This window comes from Aureobasidium pullulans (assembly GCF_000721785.1).
Source record: "Aureobasidium pullulans EXF-150 unplaced genomic scaffold scaffold_5, whole genome shotgun sequence".
NCBI lineage: Eukaryota > Fungi > Ascomycota > Dothideomycetes > Dothideales > Saccotheciaceae > Aureobasidium > Aureobasidium pullulans.
This window is the reverse complement of record NW_021941025.1, coordinates 1134294-1156158: the sequence shown is the minus strand read 5'-3', so window position 1 is coordinate 1156158 and position 21865 is coordinate 1134294. Positions and strand designations below refer to the sequence as shown.

The following is a 21865-nucleotide window of genomic DNA, read 5'->3' as shown; positions in this document are numbered from 1 at the left end:
CATGACTCGTTTTGGTATTTGATGAGAGGTAACCAAGAAATTGGAAGAGATTGCAACTCGGGGTCGACTCCGAATACACTCCATTGATTGTGGTACATAATGTACAGCCATACAGATCTGGCAAGTGAATACAGTAGAGGTCGATCGAGCCATAGGAGAGTAGTGCATACAGATCGAGGCAAGTACAAACGGGAACGAGCGCATCGAGACCGACGGACACTTGACGCACCCGATTTCTGTTAGCAGTTGGCTGGCATGACCTCCTGCGTACCAAAGCATGCATGAGCATTGAGCGTATAGCGTATGAGGAAACTTTCAGCGAAGTACCACTCCACATGATTTGGTTTCGGCATGCCGACCCGTGTTGAAACGTATGGGCGTACCGAGCAAGCAAGGGAGATTCTTCAGGGCTCGGCCGAAGCTCTCCATTCCACGGTGTTTGGATACGGTTTATGCATGACCAACCCTAGATTCCGAATTGCGGGCCGGATGGTTGTAAACAGCCATAAATTGATCCGAGACAGTTCAGGGCTGAGTGTTGGAGATGAGCTGACCGACGATGCCGTCGAAGATTGTGAACAGGGAGCAACTTTGGTATTTCTCGACCAACGTTCCGGCGTTATCCTCGGGCTCCTTTGCTTGCTCTGGCATTTCTTGACCAGCAACAACTGTGCCTTCCGGGTACATCGGTCTCTTGCCTTCTTCAATAAGGGCAATAAATGCCGGATCGATAGGCACGCTGCCAAGGAAGGGGACGCTAAAATCTTTGGCCATTACCTCGCCGCCGCCCTTTGAGAAGACATTGGTGCATTCCGCGCAGTTAGGGCACACGAAGCCGGCCATATTCTCGACGACACCGAGGATGTTGATGCCGGTCTTCTTGCAGAAGTTGATTTCCTTTCTGACATCGGAGACACTGATAGCTTGTGGAGTGGTTACGACAACAGCTCCAGAGACTTGACCCGGGGCTGCGGTCTTGAGAAGGGTCTCTACAAGTGAGATGTGTTCGTCTGAAGTACCAGGAGGTGTGTCGATCAAAAGGTAGTCTAGCTTGCCCCAGTGAACATCTGATAAGAACTGGCGGACCATAGCAGTTTTCTTCGGGCCACGCCAGACCACTGCATCGTTTCTGTTTCCAAGAAGGAAGCCGAGAGACATGCAGTGAAGTGATCCGATAGGCTTGTTGCCCTCTGCTGTACTTGATGTCGCGTCTTGACTTTCATGCACCGGCACGGGAAGCCAACCACCAGGCGCTTGTCTGACTTTGGATGATTCGATTCCCAGAAATCTCGGCATGGAAGGTCCAGTAAGATCGATATCGAGAATGCCGACCGAATGTCCTCTCAATGATAGGGTGAGAGCCAGTTGTGTAGTGACACTCGATTTTCCAACGCCTCCCTTGCCGGAAAGCACCAGGATAATCTCGTTGACATTGGTGAGAGACATGCTACTGAATGGATGTCGAACTTCTGTGACTGGGTTTTGTTGTCCGGTCGTGGCGGCGATGATAATTTATTCAGCTGGTAGATTCTGAAGAAACGCGATGGTGATTACCAATTCGGCGGCGGGCACGGCAGCGATGACGGAGCGCGTCATTTTTCTTGGCGTTCAACAACCACCTCTCTTTGTTCCATCTACTTTTCGACCTCAGCATCACGATTATTGATCTTGGAAGACCACCTTGCCATCACGTCAAGCGAGATTGGTGACAAAACTCGAATCATCGTCTCGATAACTAGTCACATCACATCATCGTGGCTTTTTTGAATTAAGTTCAATCGCTGTCGCGCATTCTTACTGAGCTTCGAAAATTGGCCCTGGACCTCGTCGAACGAAACCGAGTATCCAAAGTAAAACATCGGAATGATTGTTTGAATGCCGCCAAAATTATTTCTCGATTCAAGGCTGTTCGAAAAGAGTCAACCACTGTCACTCACGTTCACGGGAAAATTACACGACCACTTCACTCATCTTTGGAAAAGCTCAATATTCAGGAGAAAGATTTATTGTTTGTTGTTTATTGCGAACGATGATTATTTATGAAAACCCGGATGCACCAACGCCATGATCCCAGAGAGTTCCCTCTAAACCGTCTTCAGCACAATGGTAAAACTATCCCATGCAGGACTAAAAACCCACTGCGCCTCGAGTATAGAAAGAAAGGTAGGAGAAGAAAACAGCAATGATACGCAAAAGAAAAAGGAGGAAGTGCGAAAAGATACTTACTTGCCCATCACTAACGAGGTACAAGGGAATAAAGAATCACACAACGCGAAAGGAGGAGGAGCTACTTGCCCATCACTAACGGGGGTCAAGCGCATATTGAAACACGAAAAGCAATACTTGCCCATCACTAGCGGGGGTCAAGCTGCCAATCATGAGTGTTGAAGGGGGGGAGTAGGTGAACGACTTCTACTCCTAGTTCCTAGACTGCCTGTTAGGAAATCTCATACCTTGCGTGGTACCTCGGCGAATCAAAGCAGCACCTGTACGACGTTGCTGCTGGCGTAGGTTGCGGCGCTCCGTCGCGGTCAAATACAGGCGCCCGATGGTATTACCGTTTCTGTCCCTGTTTCCATAGGGGAGGTAGTTGTAGTGAGCACGTTGCCAAGGGGTCATTGCGTGGCGAACCTGCTGCTGTGCTTGCTGGGCGGCGGTCAACCCGGCCCATTGGGGGTTGTTGGCGGGTGGGTGGGCGGGTGCGGGTGCGGGCGCGGCTGCGACAGGGGCAGCGACAGCAGGAGCGGGGGCAGTTGGGGCTTGAGGGGGTTGAGGGGTCACAGAAACGTCTGACTGGACAGACTGCGCAGGTGCAGAAGGCGAGATGGCCGGAGCAGGATCCTGCTCAAAGATGACAGCAGTTCTTGAGAGCAGCAACATGCTCTCAGCAACATCGGTCATTTCGACATCGTCGTCGAGTGATGACTGAGTTGTGAGAACATTGTCAATGCTCTGTGGTTGGTCAGACTGTTGTTCCATCATCGAGAGTAGAATCTCGGCTGCTTGCTCGATCTCGCGTCTTTCCTCGTCAGTCAAGTTGTCCATTGCAGCGGCGGTTTCGTGCTTTTGTCTGTGGTTGAGTTGTCGAAGATGTGACCCTGGCACAGACATTAAATAGATATTGAGATCCATGTTTTCGACTGATCCTGCCAATCGTGACGGTTGGTGTTCTTTGTTGGATTTTGTACCATCTTAACAGAATATCAAAGGAAAATACAATGTCGTTGTTGGTTTACAAAGGAAGAGTTGTTCATGTGAAAGAAGCCATCAGAAAACACGCTGGGCGACACCACGGTTTGTTTCCAAAATAACGAGCGCCAACTCCCCTATAAAGAAAGACAGAACAGAACGAATGAGACATTTGTCATAAGAACAGAGAACAAGATGCTGATGCGAAAGCCGCACGTTTGTTGTCGCCTCGCTCTGCTCTCAGTATGGGTTGGGAAAGTGATGAACAGGGTGACACGTTTCACATTCCACATAACCAAATTCGCGCAATCGCCAGAGGCACTTAGAGGGGGCTAACGGTATGAGATCAAAGGTCTCGTGCAATTGTAGAGCAACATCTATCGGTCCTCAGACAGAATAGAGAAGTAAGCTAGCAAAGTAAAAAGACAAACAATCGAAGCAATAACGGCAGGTTATCGTACAACCAAACCCACATGATGAGAGCCATCCTCCAAGCCTGTGACTTCCTCCCAGGATCCATTAAACTCCTTTTTGAGCAAACCACAAAAATAAGAGATACAACCAATAGCGATATGCCACCATTGCGGAGAATAGAAAGATAAAGAAGAAAGAAAAGAGAGACGCCGTTATCGAGTTTGAGACCATTGGTGAGCATCATGATCGTAATGCTACTCGTTGTTCACAAACTCATCCATGTGTGCTTCATCTGGATGATCCTGGTCGTGTCCACCGGCAGCAAAGGCCTCGCCAGCCAACTGATTCTCGCCTTCATGACCCAGAGTCGCATGGTCGTCGTCGTTATGGACCATATCCGCAAAGATGGAGTCGAGGTTGGCATGCTTCTCACTCGTGCGCGGACTACTGAAGACCGGACTTGCCTCGGGATGCACCAGTCTAGGACTTCCAGACGAGCTTGGTCGTTTGTCGAACATCGCTCCACCTGCGGTGAAGAGTGCAGGGTCAAGATTCATGCCTGTGCTGAACATCGGAGGATGTTCTGGTGGCGGTGGTATTGAGAAGTTTGGCTGGGGTGGCGTAGATGTGCGAGATGTGAAGCTGTGCGAAGCGAACTGTGCTGGATTGACAGTATGAGAAGGCTCGGTCGGAGTACGAAGTGGTGGCAATCCGAACGACGAGGGTGCAAACAACGGGGAATCACGGAAACCCGAAGTAGCCATAGGTTGACTCTGAGATGGGTAGCTGAACGACGGCGTGTGCTGAACGTAACTTGGTCTGCTGCTAGGAGGACCAGGCGTCGCTGTCGATATGCTAGACGGCGTGTGAGCGGCGGGGGAGCCAGCAGGTTGCAAGGGCTGAGGTGGCTTGTGATGTGCTTCACTGCCCTTGCGCTTATGAGGCTTGATCTTGTACTGAGGTGGAAGATCATCAGGGTTGGTGATTCCAAGCGACGCCATGAGCTTCTGTTGCTTTGTTGGGCGAGGCTTGCGAGTGGACGCGGAGGAGTCAATGACTGGTGGAGCCTCAGGGGCTACAGGTGCCGACTTGTGAAGTTCTTGACGCAGGAAGTTGGTCTCGTAAGCAAGGAGAATATCGGCGCCTTCGACCTTTCGGAGGTAGAAGCGAAGCGTAGTCACCTCGTCCGGAGAGACTGTCAGAGGGTTGACATAAGGTCTGATGTAATCTCTGAAGGCTTGGGCAGTCTCGATGATGCTTGTGAGAGTGTCCTCTTCTTCGGGCTGGAAAGGCAGGCTTTCCAACTCGTCTTGCCAAGAAATGAGTTCCTCGAGCTTTGGGCGAGCAGCATCTCTAGGAATCTTCAAACGCCAGTCGCAGATAGGGCAAGTGTACTTGTCGTCTTCCTTGACCTTTCCACGAGCGATCTTCAAGCACTTTCCGTGGTACCTAAACATGTGTTAGTTGTGCGATATATAATTGAAACAACGACTCTAACTTACCATTCATGACAAAGCTCACACTCAATCATCATACCAGCTTCTGGTCTACGGCAAAGACAGAAGACATCCGGGAAGCTGTTCTTACCGTCTGCCTCCGGAGTATGTTCCCTCGAGGAAGGCTCGACAGGCATTCTAGGCTTATCGCGGAGCTCGAAGCATGCATCGTTTCGCTCTTTCACCAAATTCATGTGCTGGTGCAGAATATGTAGTGGCGCATTGGCTTTGCCGAACAGCTTCTTTCCACGACGCATCCAGTCTTCGTGGCGGCGCTGCTCCTTCTCGAGGTCGACTGTACCAGCAGGTTTGCTGTTCAGTTCTTCGAGAGCTGCCATGACATCCCTGACGTCTTTGTACATTGGTCGTGATCTGAAGTCGGGGCTCTTGCTTTGTTGGTAGAGTGCAAGGATTTTTTCTTGAGCCTCGCGCTGTTTCTTGAGTATCGCATCGACCCTGGCAAGAGTCTCTGCAGTGACAGGCAAACCAGCTGCCTGTTTGGAAAGAGCATCCAGTTGTTGGTAATGAACGTTCTCAACAGCCATAATCTCCTTAGCCTTGGTCTCCCAAAGCTCACCTTGGACTTTGGATTCACGCAAACGGACGATATGCGGATTCGTCTCGGCAATACCGATCTCTAGACCACGGGTTATGAAGACATCAACATCCTGGAGCGTTTGGAATTGGACGCGACGAGTGTGAGCTTCATCAAGCCATTTGACATGGTTCAGCAGCTTCTCCAGGTTCTCGAGCTCGGGAAGGTCGATATTAAGGCCCTTCCCGACTTCGAACACCTCCTCAATCTCTTGTGTGGATCGTGGGTGGTGTGACTGACCCATGCAGATAGCAACGGCTTTGGCTTTGAAGTCGTTGATGTCGGTCTCTCTCTCACGCAGAGTTTTGTACTCTGGGCAATCGAAATGGATCTCATCGGCTGTAGCGAGCAGCTTTTGCATGTTTTCGAAGTTACGGAGCTCCTTGTCGCGGTCCTCCGTCTCAGCGACTGCGGATTTCTTACGAGAAGCCTTTCCCTTAGCTCTGTTCTGCTGCTTGCGAGTGATGTAGATGGTGGCCTCTTCCACCCATTCATTGCAACGCTCAACATAGCGCTTGAGATCTGCGAGCTGTGGGATGTCGAAGGGGATGCGCTCACCTTCATTGAGCAAAGAACGCAAGATCTTGAGTGACGGACGAGGCTCTTGACCAAGATAATCATCAACCTTCTGCGCCCAAGCCTCGGGAAGCTTAGCTCGATCCACGACCTTTTGCACCATCGACTTCAGCTCCTTGTCGGTCATACGAAGAGAGAGGATATGGTCATGAGCTGAGCTCGAGTATCGATCCGATTCTTTCGAGTCACAGCATTCGTATGCACCTGCATGTAGCAGACACATGACTTTACCTGACTTCTGACACACATATCGTGAGAGGAAGCTGTAGCACTTGCAGAAGCTGCAGACATATTCTTCTTCGTCCATATCTTCCGTGAAAACTTCCGGCTTGTTCGTATACCTGTCACCCTGATATGTGTCGTCAGTTGGCTCGGAGTTATCGGGCTGTTCGAGGAAATGCTTGCGGGCGGCGAGCTCCTTTTCAAGCAATCTCTCAAGCGCCGGAGCAAGCCATTTGGCGGTATTGATCGATTGATCGCGAGAAGCGGCTGTCAACAACAGCTCATCATGAGAGAAACACGGCTGTCGACGGTAATCACGAAGTCTTTGCACGCCGCTTTCTCCGAAGGGCTCCCAATCAACAGGTGCGAAATTGACAGCTTCATTGAGGTTGAAGCCGTGGTTGAAGCCAGCGTGGTATGCTTGAGGGAATGTGACGACCATTTGGCCTGCACGCTGATCAATAGCATATACACGCACGCCTGCCTTCTGCAGCTTCTCTGGGGGCATCAAAGTGACCAGCTGGAACAGAAGATCTGGCTGCGTCTCAAACAGTTCCGGCACAGCTTCACGCATGGCGTTTTCGAACTTCTCAGCGTCTTCTCCAGGCACACCATACCACGTCTTGGTCGCTCCAAAGTGTTGGTAGTTGGCCGAGTACGCATAGTGGTCCTCATTGTGCCAGCAAAACGTAGAAAATACCATGCCGACGTAGAGCCAAGGTACTGTCATTCCCGAGATGTCCGTCTTGATGTGCTTGAACAATGATTCGCCGTATAGAGGAAGGACGTTCAGATTCCAGGGATCCGTCGAATATGCATCGCGGGGTTGTTTCTCGATCGTTGGGAAACCACTTCCATGGGTAGTTGAATGAATATCAGCACCATATTCGACTTCGACTGTTTCGGTAATGTTCTCAACAAGCCTCCAGAACTCGCGCTCGACATCGTCCTCATTGACAGCCCTTCTCTTGTTGAGGATTGGATCGAATGGCATTTTCTCCGCGAAATGATTCTCCTTGAATCTGTTTGCTCTCTCTTGGAATGCGCGAAGCGAGTATACCTCGCCTTCTTCGAAACCAAATTCTCCTGTTCCGACAAGACAACGAGGGCAATGCCAATCGTTCTCCGGTTGTGACATCTTCACGGGAGGCTCAAGACAAGCGCCGTGATAACCACAATCACAGCTGTCGCAAATCAGAAGCAATCCTGGGTCTTCCGGCTTTGCGCAAGTTTCGCAAGCCTCTCCGGGAGGAAAGTTGCTACGTTCCCGGGCTGGAACAAATCTCGGCGTCGACGTCCTAGGTTGGTGCATGTGCGAGCCCGCTACTGTTGGAGCTGGCTCTCTCTTGATTCGTTTGCTGCGTCGGCCAGAGCCGTCTACATCTCCGTTCGTATCCTTATCTGCACCATCACCCAATGGACGTTTCGCAGAATTGGTTGGCTCCAGAGTTGGAGTGTTGGTTTCAAGAAGCCGAGGGCTATCCATGTTGATTTTGGGTATTGAACGCGGATTCTCGGGTGTCGCGTGGATGCCATTCGGTCCATTTACGGGAGTGAAGCCCGAAGGACGGTTGACTGAGGTGAATCCTCCATTGACTGGAGTAAAGCCTTGAATAGGAGCCGGAGCCGGAGCTGGCGCTGGGGGTGTTGGCTTGACTGGCGTTTGCTGCACCACAGGAGCTCCTGCATCTAGGGATGCATTCAACAAGGCAGATGCACGCATAGCCGGAGTGGTTTCGCCGTTCGGGGTGTTATTTTGCGAAATCTTAAGTGGCGAAGTACCCGGAGAAGGGGTGAAAGGGCCTCCGTTTTCCAGCTCCAGTTGATGTTGGACACCAGGCTTTGCGACACGTAGATAGTCCTCGTACGGCTGAAGCCATTTCTGATACGAGTTCTTGAGAGATGTCGAGAGGCTAGACATGATCTTGCCACTGTATCCCAGGTCGCGACCAATCTCAGCCCATTTCTTCTGCTTGCAAACTCTTTCGAATCCTCCTCTGGCCTCAACAGCCTTTTTGAGTTTGTAGAGATCGAGCGGTCGCTTATCCACACTGGGAAAACGATTGAGGTTAGTGCCGTGTTGCCTGTGAAATTTCGAGAGCTGGTCCAGGTAATTCAGATTTGCTCGTGTTCCTTGGTCAATGTCAGCCCTGATCCTGAAAGCTGGTAAGATATTGTGCGACTCACCTCCTTCGACAGAATTTAACTCTTGACGTCTCACACGGAAATGGAACTTCTGTTGATTGTGTTAGCAAGGACACGACAGTAGATACATCTCAAACGCACTGATGTGTCGATGGCGAAAGGCATCTGCCAGCCATCAGGAGGGATGATCTTTGCGATTCCATATTTACGACCTTCGGGCTCAATTTTGCGCATGTATGCCATGGGATCACGAAATTCCTCCTCAGTAGGTCTGAAGGTAGGACCTTCGAGGATGCCATGCAGTCTGTTCCTCTTTGTGATCTCCGGCGCAGCATTTGGTTGTCCTCTCCGCTCTACGGTATTTAAGTCCAGGGGTTCAGAGCGTCTGGCACTCAGTGGCATCGGCGCGTTACCGACTGTCACACTGGGCGTATGGGCGGCCGACTTGGCCTTCGAAGGGCCAGCATTGTTGTGGGCAGCAGCTGGGCGACTTGCTGAAGAGGCAGCAGCAGCTCCTCCGCTGCTTGGTGGGACCACCATTCGCGAGAAGGTGTGTGGGTATGATTATAGCGATGGTTGGAACGGAATTATTATTCGGCGACTCGATCGCAGGAGTGTTGGTGTATGACGGGATTAAGGAGCGGCGGCGAGGGTGGAAGGGTGGTGCTGCAGCTGGCACATTCGACTGTGGAGCGAATCTGGAGAGGGCGAGCGGACCGAATTTCTGATATAGGCCGCAACGCTCGAGGAAGGGGCCGAATCAGGCTGATGACTAAGGAACGATGGTTACTGTCGTGTGTGCTTGAACATAAGGTCTGCTGGTCGCCCTTAAGGCTGTTGATCCGAACAAGAGAGGGCACTTCTGAAATTGAGAAAGCAGGTGCAGAGCGGATGTGAATACGGCAGGGACGAGCCACAGGTCTCCCGATGCTTGGCCAAAGTCAATCTTCCCCGTGAGCCGCGTGATGCCAGAAATGCGATAAATCGTCTGCCCTGTTCTTGAATCCTCCACCCGATATCAAGTCTTTACCTTTGCCTTTGTGAACTTGTTTCGCCTTTGTCAACCGTTACACTATTTCAACAACGCTTTCACCTCAAAGATCCGTCTTCTCTATTTCATGCGATTCCATGCAATTCGCATCCAAGATACGTCGTCAGATTTGCCGCACACCGACGCACAAGGGATCTGCACCCGGGGTTCCCGCTCTGTCAGCCAATCACATGCTTCTCTGTCTCACCTCGCAGATTTTGGTCGGCGAGATCTCCCATGCAGTAAACTCGGTCTTTGGGACTTGATAAACATATTCTTGTCACATCAAGTCTTAGTACATTGTTATCAATTCTGAGATGGACAGGCCCATACCTGCTTTCTATGCCTGCTATCTCCTTCGTTCTACGGTCCGCCATCAAAATCTCTATGTTGGAAGCACGCCACATCCCGTAAGGCGTTTGAAGCAACACAACGGAATTGCCAAAGGTGGAGCTGTGAGGACTTCGAGAGATACACTGCGACCATGGGAGATGACTTGTCTTGTAACCGGATTCCCTTCCAAAATCGCTGCTCTACAATTCGAGTAAGTTGACTTCTGTCTCGATTCATTGTTTATCTGTCAACAAATCACAGCAACGAATTCGCTCGAGCTCATAAAATGTCGTCTAACAAAATCTTCTAGGTGGGCATGGCAGAATACACATCAAACACGACACATTGCACCAGATGAGCGTATCACCCAGGCAAACACAAAACAAAAATACTCACCAAGAAGTGGAAAAGTGCGTAAGCGAGCTGGTCGCCCTCGCATGTCTATGCATGATAAGCTTGCGAACCTTCACATCCTCTTGCGTGCGAAGAGCTTTGAGCGTTGGCCACTCCACGTCAAATTCTTCGCCGAAGATGTGTACAAAATGTGGCATAGATGGACCGTGAACATGCCTGAAGTGATTCGACAAGGTATTGAGGTTGAGATGGACGAATCTATGCTACAGCAGAAGACCACTTCGGAAGAAGATCCCCTGGAACCAGTCGGAATCCACAGAATCGACCCAACATACCAACACATGAAGACAACCTTGGAAAAGAGCCAGAAACTGCTCGTGGCACCAAACAACAGTTGTGCTATTTGCCGCTCCACTCTCGACTCTGCAAAGGAGATAGCGCTTGTCTGTTTCAACAAGGGCTGCAACACAATCTTCCATGTAGGTTGTCTTTCAAGCCACTTCATCAAAGGCGAGTATGGCGCACAAGACGCGGTTGTTCCAACACATGGGAATTGCCCTTCTTGCAAGTCGGACCTGAACTGGACCGACCTGGTTAAGGATCTGAGCTTACGAATTCGTGGCGAAAAAGAAGTCGCAGCTCTTTTCAAGGAACCGAAAAGGCGTAAGAAGAACGCGAAGGAAGAGGCTAAGAGCGTTGCAGTAGTAGATGACGAAGATATGGATGAGCCTGATGTCTTGGCTGAAGAAAGTGATGCCGAGATTGATCTCGACGATGTTTTGCTGCAGTCAGATTATGAAGACATTGAAAACATCCAAGCTACGCCGTCAGGTGGCGACGAATGGAAGCTCGTCGATGAGCTGGACGAACAAGCCACACCTGGAGCTGTCGCATCAGCAAGCTCCTCTGCAAAGAAGCGCAAAGAGGTCATCGAAGACAGCGACTGGGACGAGGCCGAAGTCATCGAGTGAGCCGGAAAGTCTTGATAAGCCAGCCAGTCAGCATCATTCACATCCAAGCATTTCGCCATCGTTCGCCAGGGCGCACGATACAGGACTGTTCACCACGGCTGAATGCGCCGTAGAGGGCTCGAATCAAGCTTTGCCTCGATGCAAGATTCAGCATGCTGACGAATTGCGCTTGCAACCTCTTCAAGACTCTGACCAGCATTGATGGTCACAAAGTCAGATCCATCGTCTGTCGCTCGCATATCGGCAAAGAGTTGACGAACACGATCTTGGAGCTCTTGCTTTTCGTAGCGCTCTTCACCCCATCCACCTCGTTTAGCGGCGTCCTCGGCGGAGATGTCAAGGAACAAACAGAGATCAGGACGGGGAAGGCCTTCCTCTGGATGACGGGACCAGCTGAGACTAAGACTGGGATTGTTCTTTGCTGCTGAGTAGACACAGCCGGAGTAGTAGTATCGATCAATGATGACCGTGATTCCGGCATTGATGTCTGCCTCTATCGATGGTCTGCTCACGTTCAGCAGCTGCTTATGACAAGGTAGAGTCTCAAATACGTACACTGCTTCCCACCTGTTCGCAGAGAACAGCAGATGGATGACATGATCTTCCTGTTCAGTCTGGCCCTGCAGATAGTTGTTGATCATCTGACCAATTGGAGTTGTTCTGTCTGCCAAATCATGAGTTCGTGTGTGATGTGCCAAATAACTGCTACCACATACCAGGGAACCGGCGATGCTTTACTGGCACGCCCTTCTCGGTAAGGTAGGACACTAGCCTTTCGCATTGTGTCGACTTCCCCGATCTATCCAAACCTTCAAACACGATCAACTTTCCACGAGCCATTTTAATTTCGAGATTGTAAAGGAAGAAGTTCAACAGTTGTGGTCGATAAATCAATTTACACGTGAGACGCGAAGGGACGCGCTGTGAACTGTTCTCTTGGCGAACCACTTTGAATCATCTCAAGGTTCACGAAGCCTGATCTGCAAGACATGTAAACATGGATAGTGAAGGAATGTCCGAAGAAAACATGTTTAGTATCACTAGAGCATCCACTGGTAATGCTGCAAGGACTGGATTGCTCAATCTACCAAATCGTCAACCTATCAAAACACCACACTACCTGGCTCTGGCATCTAGAGGAGCCATCCCACATTTGACTCAGGACAATGTAGTCAAACATACCGATATCCGCGGCGCATATATGGCAGTGGAAGATTGTACGTTATACCCGTCCAAATCTATCGCCGAACAGCGAAGCTGACCGAAGTGTGCTCACCAAAAGAAATAAAAGTCGTAGAAAAAGGTACCCCAATCCTCAAGTACAACCCGCCGAATGGAACATCAAGATTGCGAGCATACACCGCTACTCCCGATAACCACCTCTTGGTTCTTGGAGCCCGCCGTTCACCACCTGTGCCTTCACCAGGAGCAAGCACCGATGCTCAAATGGCCATCATGACTGCATTCGGCTTCACGAAGCTTCAGGCCACCACTTTCAGAAGCTTGACTTCTTCGCTGGATCCGGATATCGTTGTCGGACTAGGAGATATCCCATACGGCTACTACAAAGTCAGCTACAAGAAAATCGACAAGATCACGGATAGAACAGCAAGATGGATGCAAGCGCATGTGCAAGAAAGAGCTGTGGCTGCCAAAGAACAAGCATCTAAACAACCGATGTTATATGCGCCACTGCTGCCTTTGTCCTGCGATGCGCAAAGATATTATACCGATCATCTGGAGGATATGGTGAACGATATCCATGGATTGGCCATCTACTCTACAGTCTCCATGGCCGACCTGCCCGCAGAGCTGCAGCATCTCCCTCGTCTGGGATTAACGGAACCGAACAATCCACGCGCAGTGCTTCAGGATATCTCCCACGGCATCGACATCACCACCCTCCCATTCCTCAGCAGCGTAACAGACGCCGGGATAGCTTTGGACATCCGCTTCCCTGTCGCCAACCCTTCACCAGACTCACCTCTCCCTCTAGGCGTAGATATGTGGGATACCGCACACGCAACAGATGTCTCGGCTCTACGGGAAGGATGCCCTTGCTACGCATGCACAAATCACCATCGCGCATTCCTCCAACATTTACTTTCAGCAAAGGAAATGCTAGCTTGGGTCTTGCTGCAGATTCACAACCATCAAGTCATGGATCAATTTTTCCAAGGTGTACGCGAGAGTATCGAAAGAGGGACTTTCGAACAGGATGTTGCAGACTTTGAACGGGTTTACGAGCCAGAGTTTCCAGAGACTGGTGGTCGTGGTCCTAGGTAAGTGATTTTCAATGAACCTGATAGTTATTTGAGATGATGCTGACGTGATTATAGACTGAGAGGCTATCAGTTCAAATCAGAGGGGCCTAATGAGCGTAAGAGAAATCCTGCGCCGTTTACAGTGTACAAGGGCAAGAAGGGCGATCAGAGTGAGAAGATTGTGGAGAAGGGATCAGTTCCTGTACCGGGCCCTGATGCCATGGCAGAAGATCTGGAAAAGGTCGGTTTTGCAGAAAAGGCAGAGTGAAGGTTTGGAGAAGGATAGATTTTGGATTTCAAAACATGTCAAGAGCTGTATCCATACAAGCAGAAATACACACCATAGACCGGCTATGCAATGTAACGTTCTCTCGCAATCGTCTATACCCTCCACCCACCATCGTGTAGTCATAAACCTCTGTATCCCCCAATCTTGCTCCGTCTCTTGGCTCTTTACAATAACCCTTTCCTAGCCAACTGGATCTTCCTCCCCGCCTCTCCAGCCTTGTACCCACCTTTAGAGACACAAATCATACTCCCATCATCCAATTCCACTTTATCTTCCAACTCCGGGAACGCGCAAGGACAGTGGTGAGGATAGTGGACGCAACTCAGGGTTTGAGGGCATAGGTATTTATCGCAATGGACTGTGAGAAGCTCTAATCAGCATCTTGTTCCGGAAGTAGAGTAGGAGTGGTATAGGGCAGAAGGGTAGATGGGCAAAGGGCGCAACTCACCAGCATCATATTGTTGCCTATACCAAAGCGAATCGCTACCGGCATTTTGAGGTTGTTGTTGCTGTTGCTGTTGATTGAACATTTGGTCGAAGAATTGGAATTGGGCGAGTGCGGGAAGGATGAAGAGGAGGGTTGTAAAGAGGATGGATAGTGGTGATGGTGGTGATGGTGTCTTCATGGTTTGCGATTATGTTGTGTGTTTCGTTTCGTGTGTGAATTTGTAGCTTCGATGCTTGGGGGTTTGTGAGTTGGAGTTTGCAGTCCCGAGTCTTGAGGTTTGTATTCGAGGGAAGTGGTAGAAAGTGTTAGAAGTGGTATATAGTAGTCATCCAACCATCAAAGACCAGCTGGAAGCATTCCCCCCACGCACAGACCACCTTTCCATCCACCATCCGTCCTCCGCAAAAGCTTCAATCACCGCCAAATCCACGAATTTTTCCTCGAACAACCAGCGACCATCCGACCAACGACCAAACGTCACTCTTTTTCCCACACCCTCACACGAAGATACACATCCAACCGTCAATATGCATTTGATGTACACTCTCGACAACCAGGGCAAGCGCGTCTACACCTTGAAGAAGGTCCAGGGCGCCGAGGTCACCAAATCCGCACACCCTGCTCGCTTCTCGCCCGATGACAAGTACTCGAGGTAAGAATTCGAGAATACCTCTACATCTATCGCGCAGCGCTCTGTGGAAGATCGAAAAAACAAAAGACGAGGCAGGAAGAGAAGACAAGAACAATGCGAAATATGGACAAAAAGACTTGAGCTGTGAAAGAAAAGGCACACGACACTCGCCATCAGAAATCGATGGCAGTAGATTTCTGGAAGGAAGGGCAGAAATAGCGCGCGCGACAGAACAACACAATCTATGCGAAACAAAATGCTGACTTTTTTTTTATCAACAGACACCGCGTCACCCTCAAGAAGCGCTACGGTCTCCTCATCACCCAGCAGAGTACGTTATACCACCGCCTCCAACCCACTCCACTCTCGCAAAACAGCAACTAACACAACAAAAAACAGAGGATCTCAAGGTTCTCGGCCAATAGACGTCGCTTTCCAAGCAATGATGGACATTTGAACACATTTTATTTTCGTACCATGGGAGAGAAAGAAAAAAAAGGGCGTTCCACGGCGCAATAAATTACAACGAACCATTCTTTTTGGGAAGGGTTATTCAAGGGGGGAATGATTGGCAGCTGCTTTGATGACTGCAGAGGGAAGAAAAGCATTCAAGGTGTTTTTTTGCGAGAGCAAAAATGCCTACAATTTCACAAAATTTTCAAAACTCCATGAACTTCGTGCTGCACTTGTGGAGCGAGATGCTGGTTGATGATCATGATGGTGAAGTGTGAGAAAAGCACTTTTTGTGTATACCAGATTTCCGTATGGTTCATGAGACTGCTAGTAGAAAGCTCTCCATGTCGACAAAAAAAGAAACGCCTTTTGAACACCACAGCCATGCAAAAAAGTCCATGTCATGTCGTATCGAAAGCCCACACCTACCTCTTCTTGGAGTTGACATTTCTCCCACCACCAACCCTCATCCTCCCCCCACCATTCCTATGCCTATCTCCAGTCAAGATACTGGGCAAATAATCCTCATCCATCAAATCCCTCTCCTTTTTCCTCTTCTCCTGCTCGTAATGTCTGGTGAATTCTTTTTGATCTTCGGCGAGGATCAACTCGTTGCCCCAATGTCCTTTACCTCCTCCTTGGACGCGGCCGTTGGCGCTTCCGTGTACGGGTTTGGGGATGCTGAAGCGGTCGCCGCGGGTGTTCCATTGCATGTTTTTCTTGAGGTGCAGTTTGAATTCGCCGTTGGAGGAGGTGCTGCAGGCGACGCGGGTGAGGGTGGGACTGCCGCAGCGGGGGCAGAATTGCTTGCTCATTTCTTTTGTGGTGCAGAAGCAGGCGTGGCAGCGGAGAATGTATGTCTTTAGGTGTTTGACGCGTTGCATGGTGGGGGAGAGGAGGTTGAGGTTTATTTGCAGCAATACATTTTGCATGGCGAAATCGGTGGTGAGGGTTGCGACTTGGAGGATTGATTGGGGGTCGCCGGTGGATGAGGTGTTGCCCGAGAGGTCTTTTTCTTGGTGCTTTTTTAGGTTGGAGGGGGTGATCCAGCCGCCATCTGAGTCTTCGCCGGAGTCTTCTGCTGCTTCTTGGGGTGCTGATTCGGTGGGTTGGGTTGCCTCTGCGGGTTGGGCGTCTGAGGTGGGCTCAACTTGGGTGGCAGTCTGCTCGGTCTCTTCGATCTTTGTCTGAGCGAGGTCCTCTGAGATTTGCTGGACAGCGTCGGTTGATTCTTGAGCTTGCTCAGTTGTGGCCTCTGATTTCCCGTCCTTGATCTCCGCGCCCTCCTCTTGCTTGGTCTCGGTCTCCTCAGCCTTAGGCTCCTCCTTGACTGGGGGCTTTCCGTTCATACCCTTTTGTCCAGGTGCTTTTCTCAGTCTCCAGTCGCCTCCATTGCGCTCGCACTCCAACTCATAAGCAAGTGCAACGATCTGAATATCGGGCTTGGACAACACATCCAAATCACCAGTTCTGCGCGCAAAGTCGGTCACAAACTTGATGCTGGCGGGGTTCGGCGAACGGATGGTCAAGAAGGGCATAAGTTGCGTCTCTACGCGCGTGCGAGTGGCAGCATCCCTAATTTCGGTAATGATGGCGGGAACTGTGACGATTTGCTCGGATTCCGCGAGAAGGGTGGAAACGGTCGGGTTGTTACGGATGATGGCACCAGTATCCAGGACGATGGTATGTACCGGCTTTTGCGACTCCATGGTTGTGTTCATTTTTCTTGTTCAGTGTCGTCTTCGCGAGAAAGTCTGGTCAACTTTTTTCTGAATCTGGCTGACGCCCAAGGACCCTGCATGTGAAGCGCCAAGACGTTGAAGCGGGCGCTGGAGTCGGGCCCCGGGGGTGCGTTCCCTAGCATCAGCTCGACTTTCTAAGGACATTGTTTTGGTCTGCAAATGCAGGAATACATGTCGGCAAGACGAGCCAAAAGCAAGATCCCTTGAATAGCTGCAGTGAAATGACATGTTCGGAAGCGCTGTGATACCCAGCAGCAGCAACCATCTTCATGTCCTACGCTGGTGCATGTCAAGCTCCAATTGTAATGAGTTCATCTCAATTTCAAGAATGTGCAAATTCGAGTAACCTGAGCCTTCAACTCGCAAGTCCGATGAAGCACAAAGCAATGTGTCTCAAACATGATCGTATCGCCAAAGCATCGAAGACGCGTACAAGCTTGATTAGACTATGGCACAGAGTAACCTTGGCTGTACGGTCATGGTATGTGCTGAGCAGCGAGTGCTGGCGCAGACACGTATCTGCAGGGATGAATGTGACATCTGGCTTATCCATGCCGCACGCGAGATGTAGGCACGTCGTGTCACAATTGCAGCGGCTGCATAAAGCCCAAACAGACACAAGGAAGCCGAAGAAGTCGGCAGCGTGCCAAACATGCGATCGAAGGCCGGGATGAGCCGGACCATGAAGGAATTGTAGTGCAGAAGCCAATCAATTTTTTAATATCCATGGGTCGACGGGCGGCCCACGAGCGGCCAAGGAGCATGGCGGTGTGGTGTCTCACAAAAACAAAGACAAGGGAAACACAGGGAAACAGGAATAGCCATGAGAGCTGGGAGCGTCAGCTGGAGTTTTGGGCAGCACAAAAGGAATTCAGCGAGGTGGAAGGGCTTGTTTCAGAGGCTTGATTATCAGATAAACTAGCGACTGGCAACTAGCTACGGATTAGCCGGCAGATGTATGGAGTGCGGCCAAGCACGGTTCCATTCGAGAGAGCTAGCGAAGAATCAAAGCCAGCGGGGCTTGTCAAGTGTGAAGACTGAGTGAACAGAGCAGCATCTGGTCTTGGAAACTCTCTCGACGAGCTCACTGACCCCGTGAAGCTTTACACTTTCTCGCTCCCACGACCTGTCTTTTTTGCCTTGAAGCCTTGTTTTCCTAAACACTGAACAAGACCTTGCAGAATGGCTTCTGCACCAACAACTCCAGGCGGTGGCCTCGACCGCTACGTGGTCATCCACGTAGCTACCACATGCGATGAGCATGGTGTCTATGTGACAAAGGATTCGGCAGAGGTTATCGAGCTGGGCTGGATCCTACTCGATTCCAAGAACTGCGACGAGGTAGGCAGGAGCCTCCACAACGAACGAATACTTGCTGACGTCTCTTTCAAAGCTGCACCGTGAGAGCGTTCTCGTAAAGCCTGTCAACACTCCCATCACCCCACTTTGCAGTAAGACAAGCCTCTGCCTTTGAGGGAGTAACCGAGAATACAAGCAACTTGATTGACACGTTGTGCAGCCAGCCTTACAACCCTCACATGGGAGCACGTTCGCAATGCAGGCTCTTTCCGCGATGCCATCAACCGCTTCGACCAGTTCGCTCAAGAGCACCTCGTCAAGAACAACTCCGAGTTTGCCTTTGTCACTCTCGACTCCTGGGACCTCCGCGTTCAGCTGCCTCGCGAGGCTCGCGACAAGGCCGTTGTCCTCCCTCCCTACCTGCAGCACTCGCGCACTTTCGATCTGCGCACCGAGTACCAGAGATGGCAGGCACACCACCCCGAGTCGCTGCCCTTCGGCTCCAGCGCCCTGACCAACATCTGTGCCGCCCTCGAGGTTGAGCCCGTCCAGTCTTCGGCTCCCATCAAGCACAACCTGCCCTTCCACCTGCAGGCTCTGGCTCCCGCCTCGCCCCGTCGTGCCATGGAGGAGGCTGTCACTCTTGCGAGAGTTCTCCGCGGTCTGATCCGCAAGTCTCAACCCCCTCACGAGCATCCTGATGTTCTCACCCGTCCCATGGACGCCCGCGCCGACGTGCGTGCTTTCCTGTCTGAGCGCAGCAAGGTCCTCCATATGAGCGGTCTCCCCCATGACACTACCCAGTCTGAGCTCGAGAGCTGGTTCACCCAATTCGGTGGTAGACCCATCGCTTTCTGGACCCTCCGTACCCCTGACCAGCACAAGCCCACCGGCACTGGTTTCGCCATCTTCTCCTCCCACGAAGAGGTATGCTGAATCCCGAAACCCTATACTTGACACAAAAGACTAACATATACCAGGCCGCCGAGTCCCTCTGCATGAACGGCCGTGCACTCAACGAGAAGGCCATCGAGGTCTCGCCTTCCTCTTCGCGTGTTCTCGACCGCGCCGCCGACATCCTGACTGCCTTCCCTCCCAGCAAGAACCGTCCCCGTCCCGGTGACTGGACCTGCCCTTCGTGCGGCTTCTCCAACTTCCAGCGCCGCACTGCCTGCTTCAGATGCAGCTTCCCTGCCATGTCGGCCGCTCCTGATCCGATGTACGGTTACGGTTACGGCCACCCTGGTATGATGGGTCCTCCTGGACACCACATGGGTCACCACCACATGGGCGGCGGTGGTGGTATGCGCGGCGGTGGTTCCACCCACGTTCCTTTCCGTGCCGGAGACTGGAGATGTGGCGCTGAGGGCTGCAACTACCACAACTTTGCTAAGAACGTCAGCTGTCTTCGTTGTGGTGCTTCGCGTGCAAGCGCTGCTTTGGTCGCCGATTCCAACTTCCAGCAGGATGGCTCCCAAGGCTTCGGAATGGCTCCTCCATCCATGGCCGGCACTCCTGGACCCGCCCCTTATGCTCCTCAGCAGGGTGGCTTCAACTCCGCCGGTAACTTCCCTGGTCAGAGCTACGGCGGTCCTCAATCCACCTACGCTCTCCCCTCCGGTCTTGGTGCTGGAACTTCCCCCTACCCCGCTATGAGCTCTGCCTACGGCCACAACGCTGGCATGCACTCTGGTGGTTTCGACAGCCGTGCCGAGGCCGCCTTCTCTGCTGGACAGAACAACTCGTCCTTCTCCAACGGTGGCGGTATGTACGCTGGTGAGCAGGCCACCCCTGACCCGTTCACCTTCCTGAGCAGTGGCCTCAGCGGCCTCAGCGTCTCCGACGATGCTCGCCGCAACGGAGCAAACCCTTCCAAGTCTCCCGCATAGAGTGGTGAAGACTTTGAAGATGCAACAAGGAAATCTCACCCAGTGGAACAACTAGAAGAGAAAACCGTCATTGTATCGAATTACCGACCATGTACACCAAATATCTCGGAAGGAGCAGGGGGTAACAAAATATGGGTTTTGCTCTTTTGTGGTCAAATTGCAATGTCAGTCAGCGTCGGCGCCGGTGGGGTGATCGGGATGGTTTTGATTCTTTTATACAAATTGTGGGATTTTTATTTATTTTGCCGCTTAGTCTGCCGGTGATGGCAAGGTAGGGGTGGTCGGAGCATTGCAAGGGGGGGTTGGGATAGGTGGATGTATGTGTCGCGACGACACTTGCAACAAAATGGGAGTATGAGAGTTGAAGAGGATCCGGCAACATATCTAACATCAAGGCATTTTGACAGGAAGGAGGTGGAGGGCGAGAGGAGTATCTCTTTTTTTTCTTTCTTGCGATGCGATAAAAGAGGTTGTTTCATTGTATGTGTTTTTTGATTGCTTTTGGTCCTTATCATCGTACTTGCCATTTTTGTTGTTTTACTCTTGCGCTGCGTGTTCTTGCGTGTTCATTGTTCAATCTCCATCGTTTAGCAGTCCTTCCTTCCTTCCTTCCAACACAGACACTTAAAAAAGAAAAACAAACTTGAAAACAAAACACAACTTCTCGCATCACCATCGGTCCCTTTTTATCAACCTTATATGATCTTAAATTACTGATTGCTTCGCTATCACCTTCTGGAAGATCAAAAAATCATGGACCACGACGATTAATCCCAGTATCAAGCTTCTAATGCTCAAGCTATATTCACTCTTCTTCTCGTCTTTCACTCTACCGTCCTGGTGCAGCAAGTCTACTTGAAAGCTTAGATTCTGATTTTCGAATCCGGATGGGAGTATAGGAGGTAGGAGGTCGAATGATGTTTATAAAGTGTATATCAACCTGTCTTATACTTATCTAGACGGAGAGGGTATATAGGTTAGGATATTTCGACTTTATGCTTATGATTTATGTTCGCTGTTCTTTAGTCGAAAGATAAGATCTATAAAGTCTTATCTATCTTTATCCTTCCCTTCCTCGTGTGCTCATTATAGGTAGCTTTAACTCCCTTTAGACGAGCTTTAATTAAGAGCAGATCGCTATGTTGATACGAGTTAATGCAGATGACCATATAAAATGGAAAACAAATGACAAGATAGGTCTAGAGCAAACATCGTCTAAATTAGAGGACTGAATCCTGCAAGTAAGTAAGACATGTGATAAATCCAAGTAGTATAAACGACCAGAGCGCTTAATATCATCGAAGAGAGAAGAGACAAGACATAGACTCCTCCCTAAAAGTATGCTATTCCGCACAAATACAGTACATAAGGAAAATGTCGAAATGTCCATCTCCCTTACCTTAACACCCAAACCACAAACGCGCGAAACAGCGCAGACCCCTTTTCAAGAACCACAGACAGGAGAGATAGGAAGAAAGTCAAAGCGTACATATCCTTTGTTCTAGCATCTAACAGCGAGCGCGCG

At 50.6% G+C, this 21865-nt stretch overlaps 10 protein-coding genes across 10 annotated transcripts; 4 read left to right on the top strand and 6 right to left on the bottom strand.

The window, feature by feature from the left end:
- Positions 1-138: 138 nt before the first annotated feature.
- M438DRAFT_344091 (P-loop containing nucleoside triphosphate hydrolase protein) lies at positions 139-1478 on the bottom strand. The gene has a single exon (XM_029905135.1). The coding sequence runs from the start codon at positions 1444-1446 to the stop codon at positions 526-528; it is 921 nt and encodes a 306-aa protein (XP_029762861.1). The 5' UTR covers positions 1447-1478; the 3' UTR covers positions 139-525.
- A 940-nt stretch (positions 1479-2418) lies between these two features.
- M438DRAFT_363828 (uncharacterized protein) lies at positions 2419-3060 on the bottom strand (the record flags this gene model as incomplete). The annotated part of the gene is made up of 1 exon (XM_029907676.1): positions 2419-3060. The coding sequence occupies exon 1, from the start codon at positions 3043-3045 to the stop codon at positions 2419-2421; it is 627 nt and encodes a 208-aa protein (XP_029762860.1). The 5' UTR covers positions 3046-3060.
- Positions 3061-3515: 455 nt separating this feature from the next.
- Positions 3516-9490, bottom strand: M438DRAFT_363827 (PLU-1-domain-containing protein). The gene is made up of 4 exons (XM_029907675.1): positions 8779-9490; positions 8680-8728; positions 5106-8625; positions 3516-5052 (listed from the first exon to the last, which is right to left on the bottom strand). Exons 1-4 carry the CDS (start codon positions 9175-9177, stop codon positions 3858-3860), a joined length of 5163 nt encoding a protein of 1720 aa, XP_029762859.1. The 5' UTR covers positions 9178-9490; the 3' UTR covers positions 3516-3857.
- A 494-nt stretch (positions 9491-9984) lies between these two features.
- M438DRAFT_269002 (uncharacterized protein) lies at positions 9985-11325 on the top strand (the record flags this gene model as incomplete). The annotated part of the gene is made up of 2 exons (XM_029900300.1): positions 9985-10211; positions 10311-11325. The coding sequence occupies 2 exons, from the start codon at positions 9985-9987 to the stop codon at positions 11323-11325; spliced, it is 1242 nt and encodes a 413-aa protein (XP_029762858.1).
- Positions 11326-11414: 89 nt separating this feature from the next.
- Positions 11415-12165, bottom strand: M438DRAFT_333556 (thymidylate kinase; the record flags this gene model as incomplete). Its single annotated transcript, XM_029903619.1, has 3 exons — positions 11415-11829; positions 11881-11989; positions 12042-12165. 3 exons carry the CDS (start codon positions 12163-12165, stop codon positions 11415-11417), a joined length of 648 nt encoding a protein of 215 aa, XP_029762857.1.
- Positions 12166-12337: 172 nt separating this feature from the next.
- M438DRAFT_269663 (tRNA-guanine transglycosylase) lies at positions 12338-13857 on the top strand (the record flags this gene model as incomplete). Its single annotated transcript, XM_029900339.1, has 3 exons — positions 12338-12542; positions 12617-13607; positions 13665-13857. 3 exons carry the CDS (start codon positions 12338-12340, stop codon positions 13855-13857), a joined length of 1389 nt encoding a protein of 462 aa, XP_029762856.1.
- Positions 13858-14042: 185 nt separating this feature from the next.
- On the bottom strand, positions 14043-14504 carry M438DRAFT_269796 (uncharacterized protein; the record flags this gene model as incomplete). The annotated part of the gene is made up of 2 exons (XM_029900345.1): positions 14043-14236; positions 14327-14504. 2 exons carry the CDS (start codon positions 14502-14504, stop codon positions 14043-14045), a joined length of 372 nt encoding a protein of 123 aa, XP_029762855.1.
- Positions 14505-14853: 349 nt separating this feature from the next.
- On the top strand, positions 14854-15382 carry M438DRAFT_373200 (ribosome biogenesis protein Nop10; the record flags this gene model as incomplete). Its single annotated transcript, XM_029908401.1, has 3 exons — positions 14854-14978; positions 15239-15288; positions 15357-15382. 3 exons carry the CDS (start codon positions 14854-14856, stop codon positions 15380-15382), a joined length of 201 nt encoding a protein of 66 aa, XP_029762854.1.
- Positions 15383-15448: 66 nt separating this feature from the next.
- M438DRAFT_293366 (D-site 20S pre-rRNA nuclease) lies at positions 15449-17119 on the bottom strand (the record flags this gene model as incomplete). Its single annotated transcript, XM_029901815.1, has 1 exon — positions 15449-17119. One exon carries the CDS (start codon positions 17117-17119, stop codon positions 15836-15838), a length of 1284 nt encoding a protein of 427 aa, XP_029762853.1. The 3' UTR covers positions 15449-15835.
- Positions 17120-18334: 1215 nt separating this feature from the next.
- On the top strand, positions 18335-20340 carry M438DRAFT_373198 (uncharacterized protein; the record flags this gene model as incomplete). Its single annotated transcript, XM_029908400.1, has 4 exons — positions 18335-18493; positions 18546-18603; positions 18672-19378; positions 19432-20340. 4 exons carry the CDS (start codon positions 18335-18337, stop codon positions 20338-20340), a joined length of 1833 nt encoding a protein of 610 aa, XP_029762852.1.
- Positions 20341-21865: the final 1525 nt, after the last annotated feature.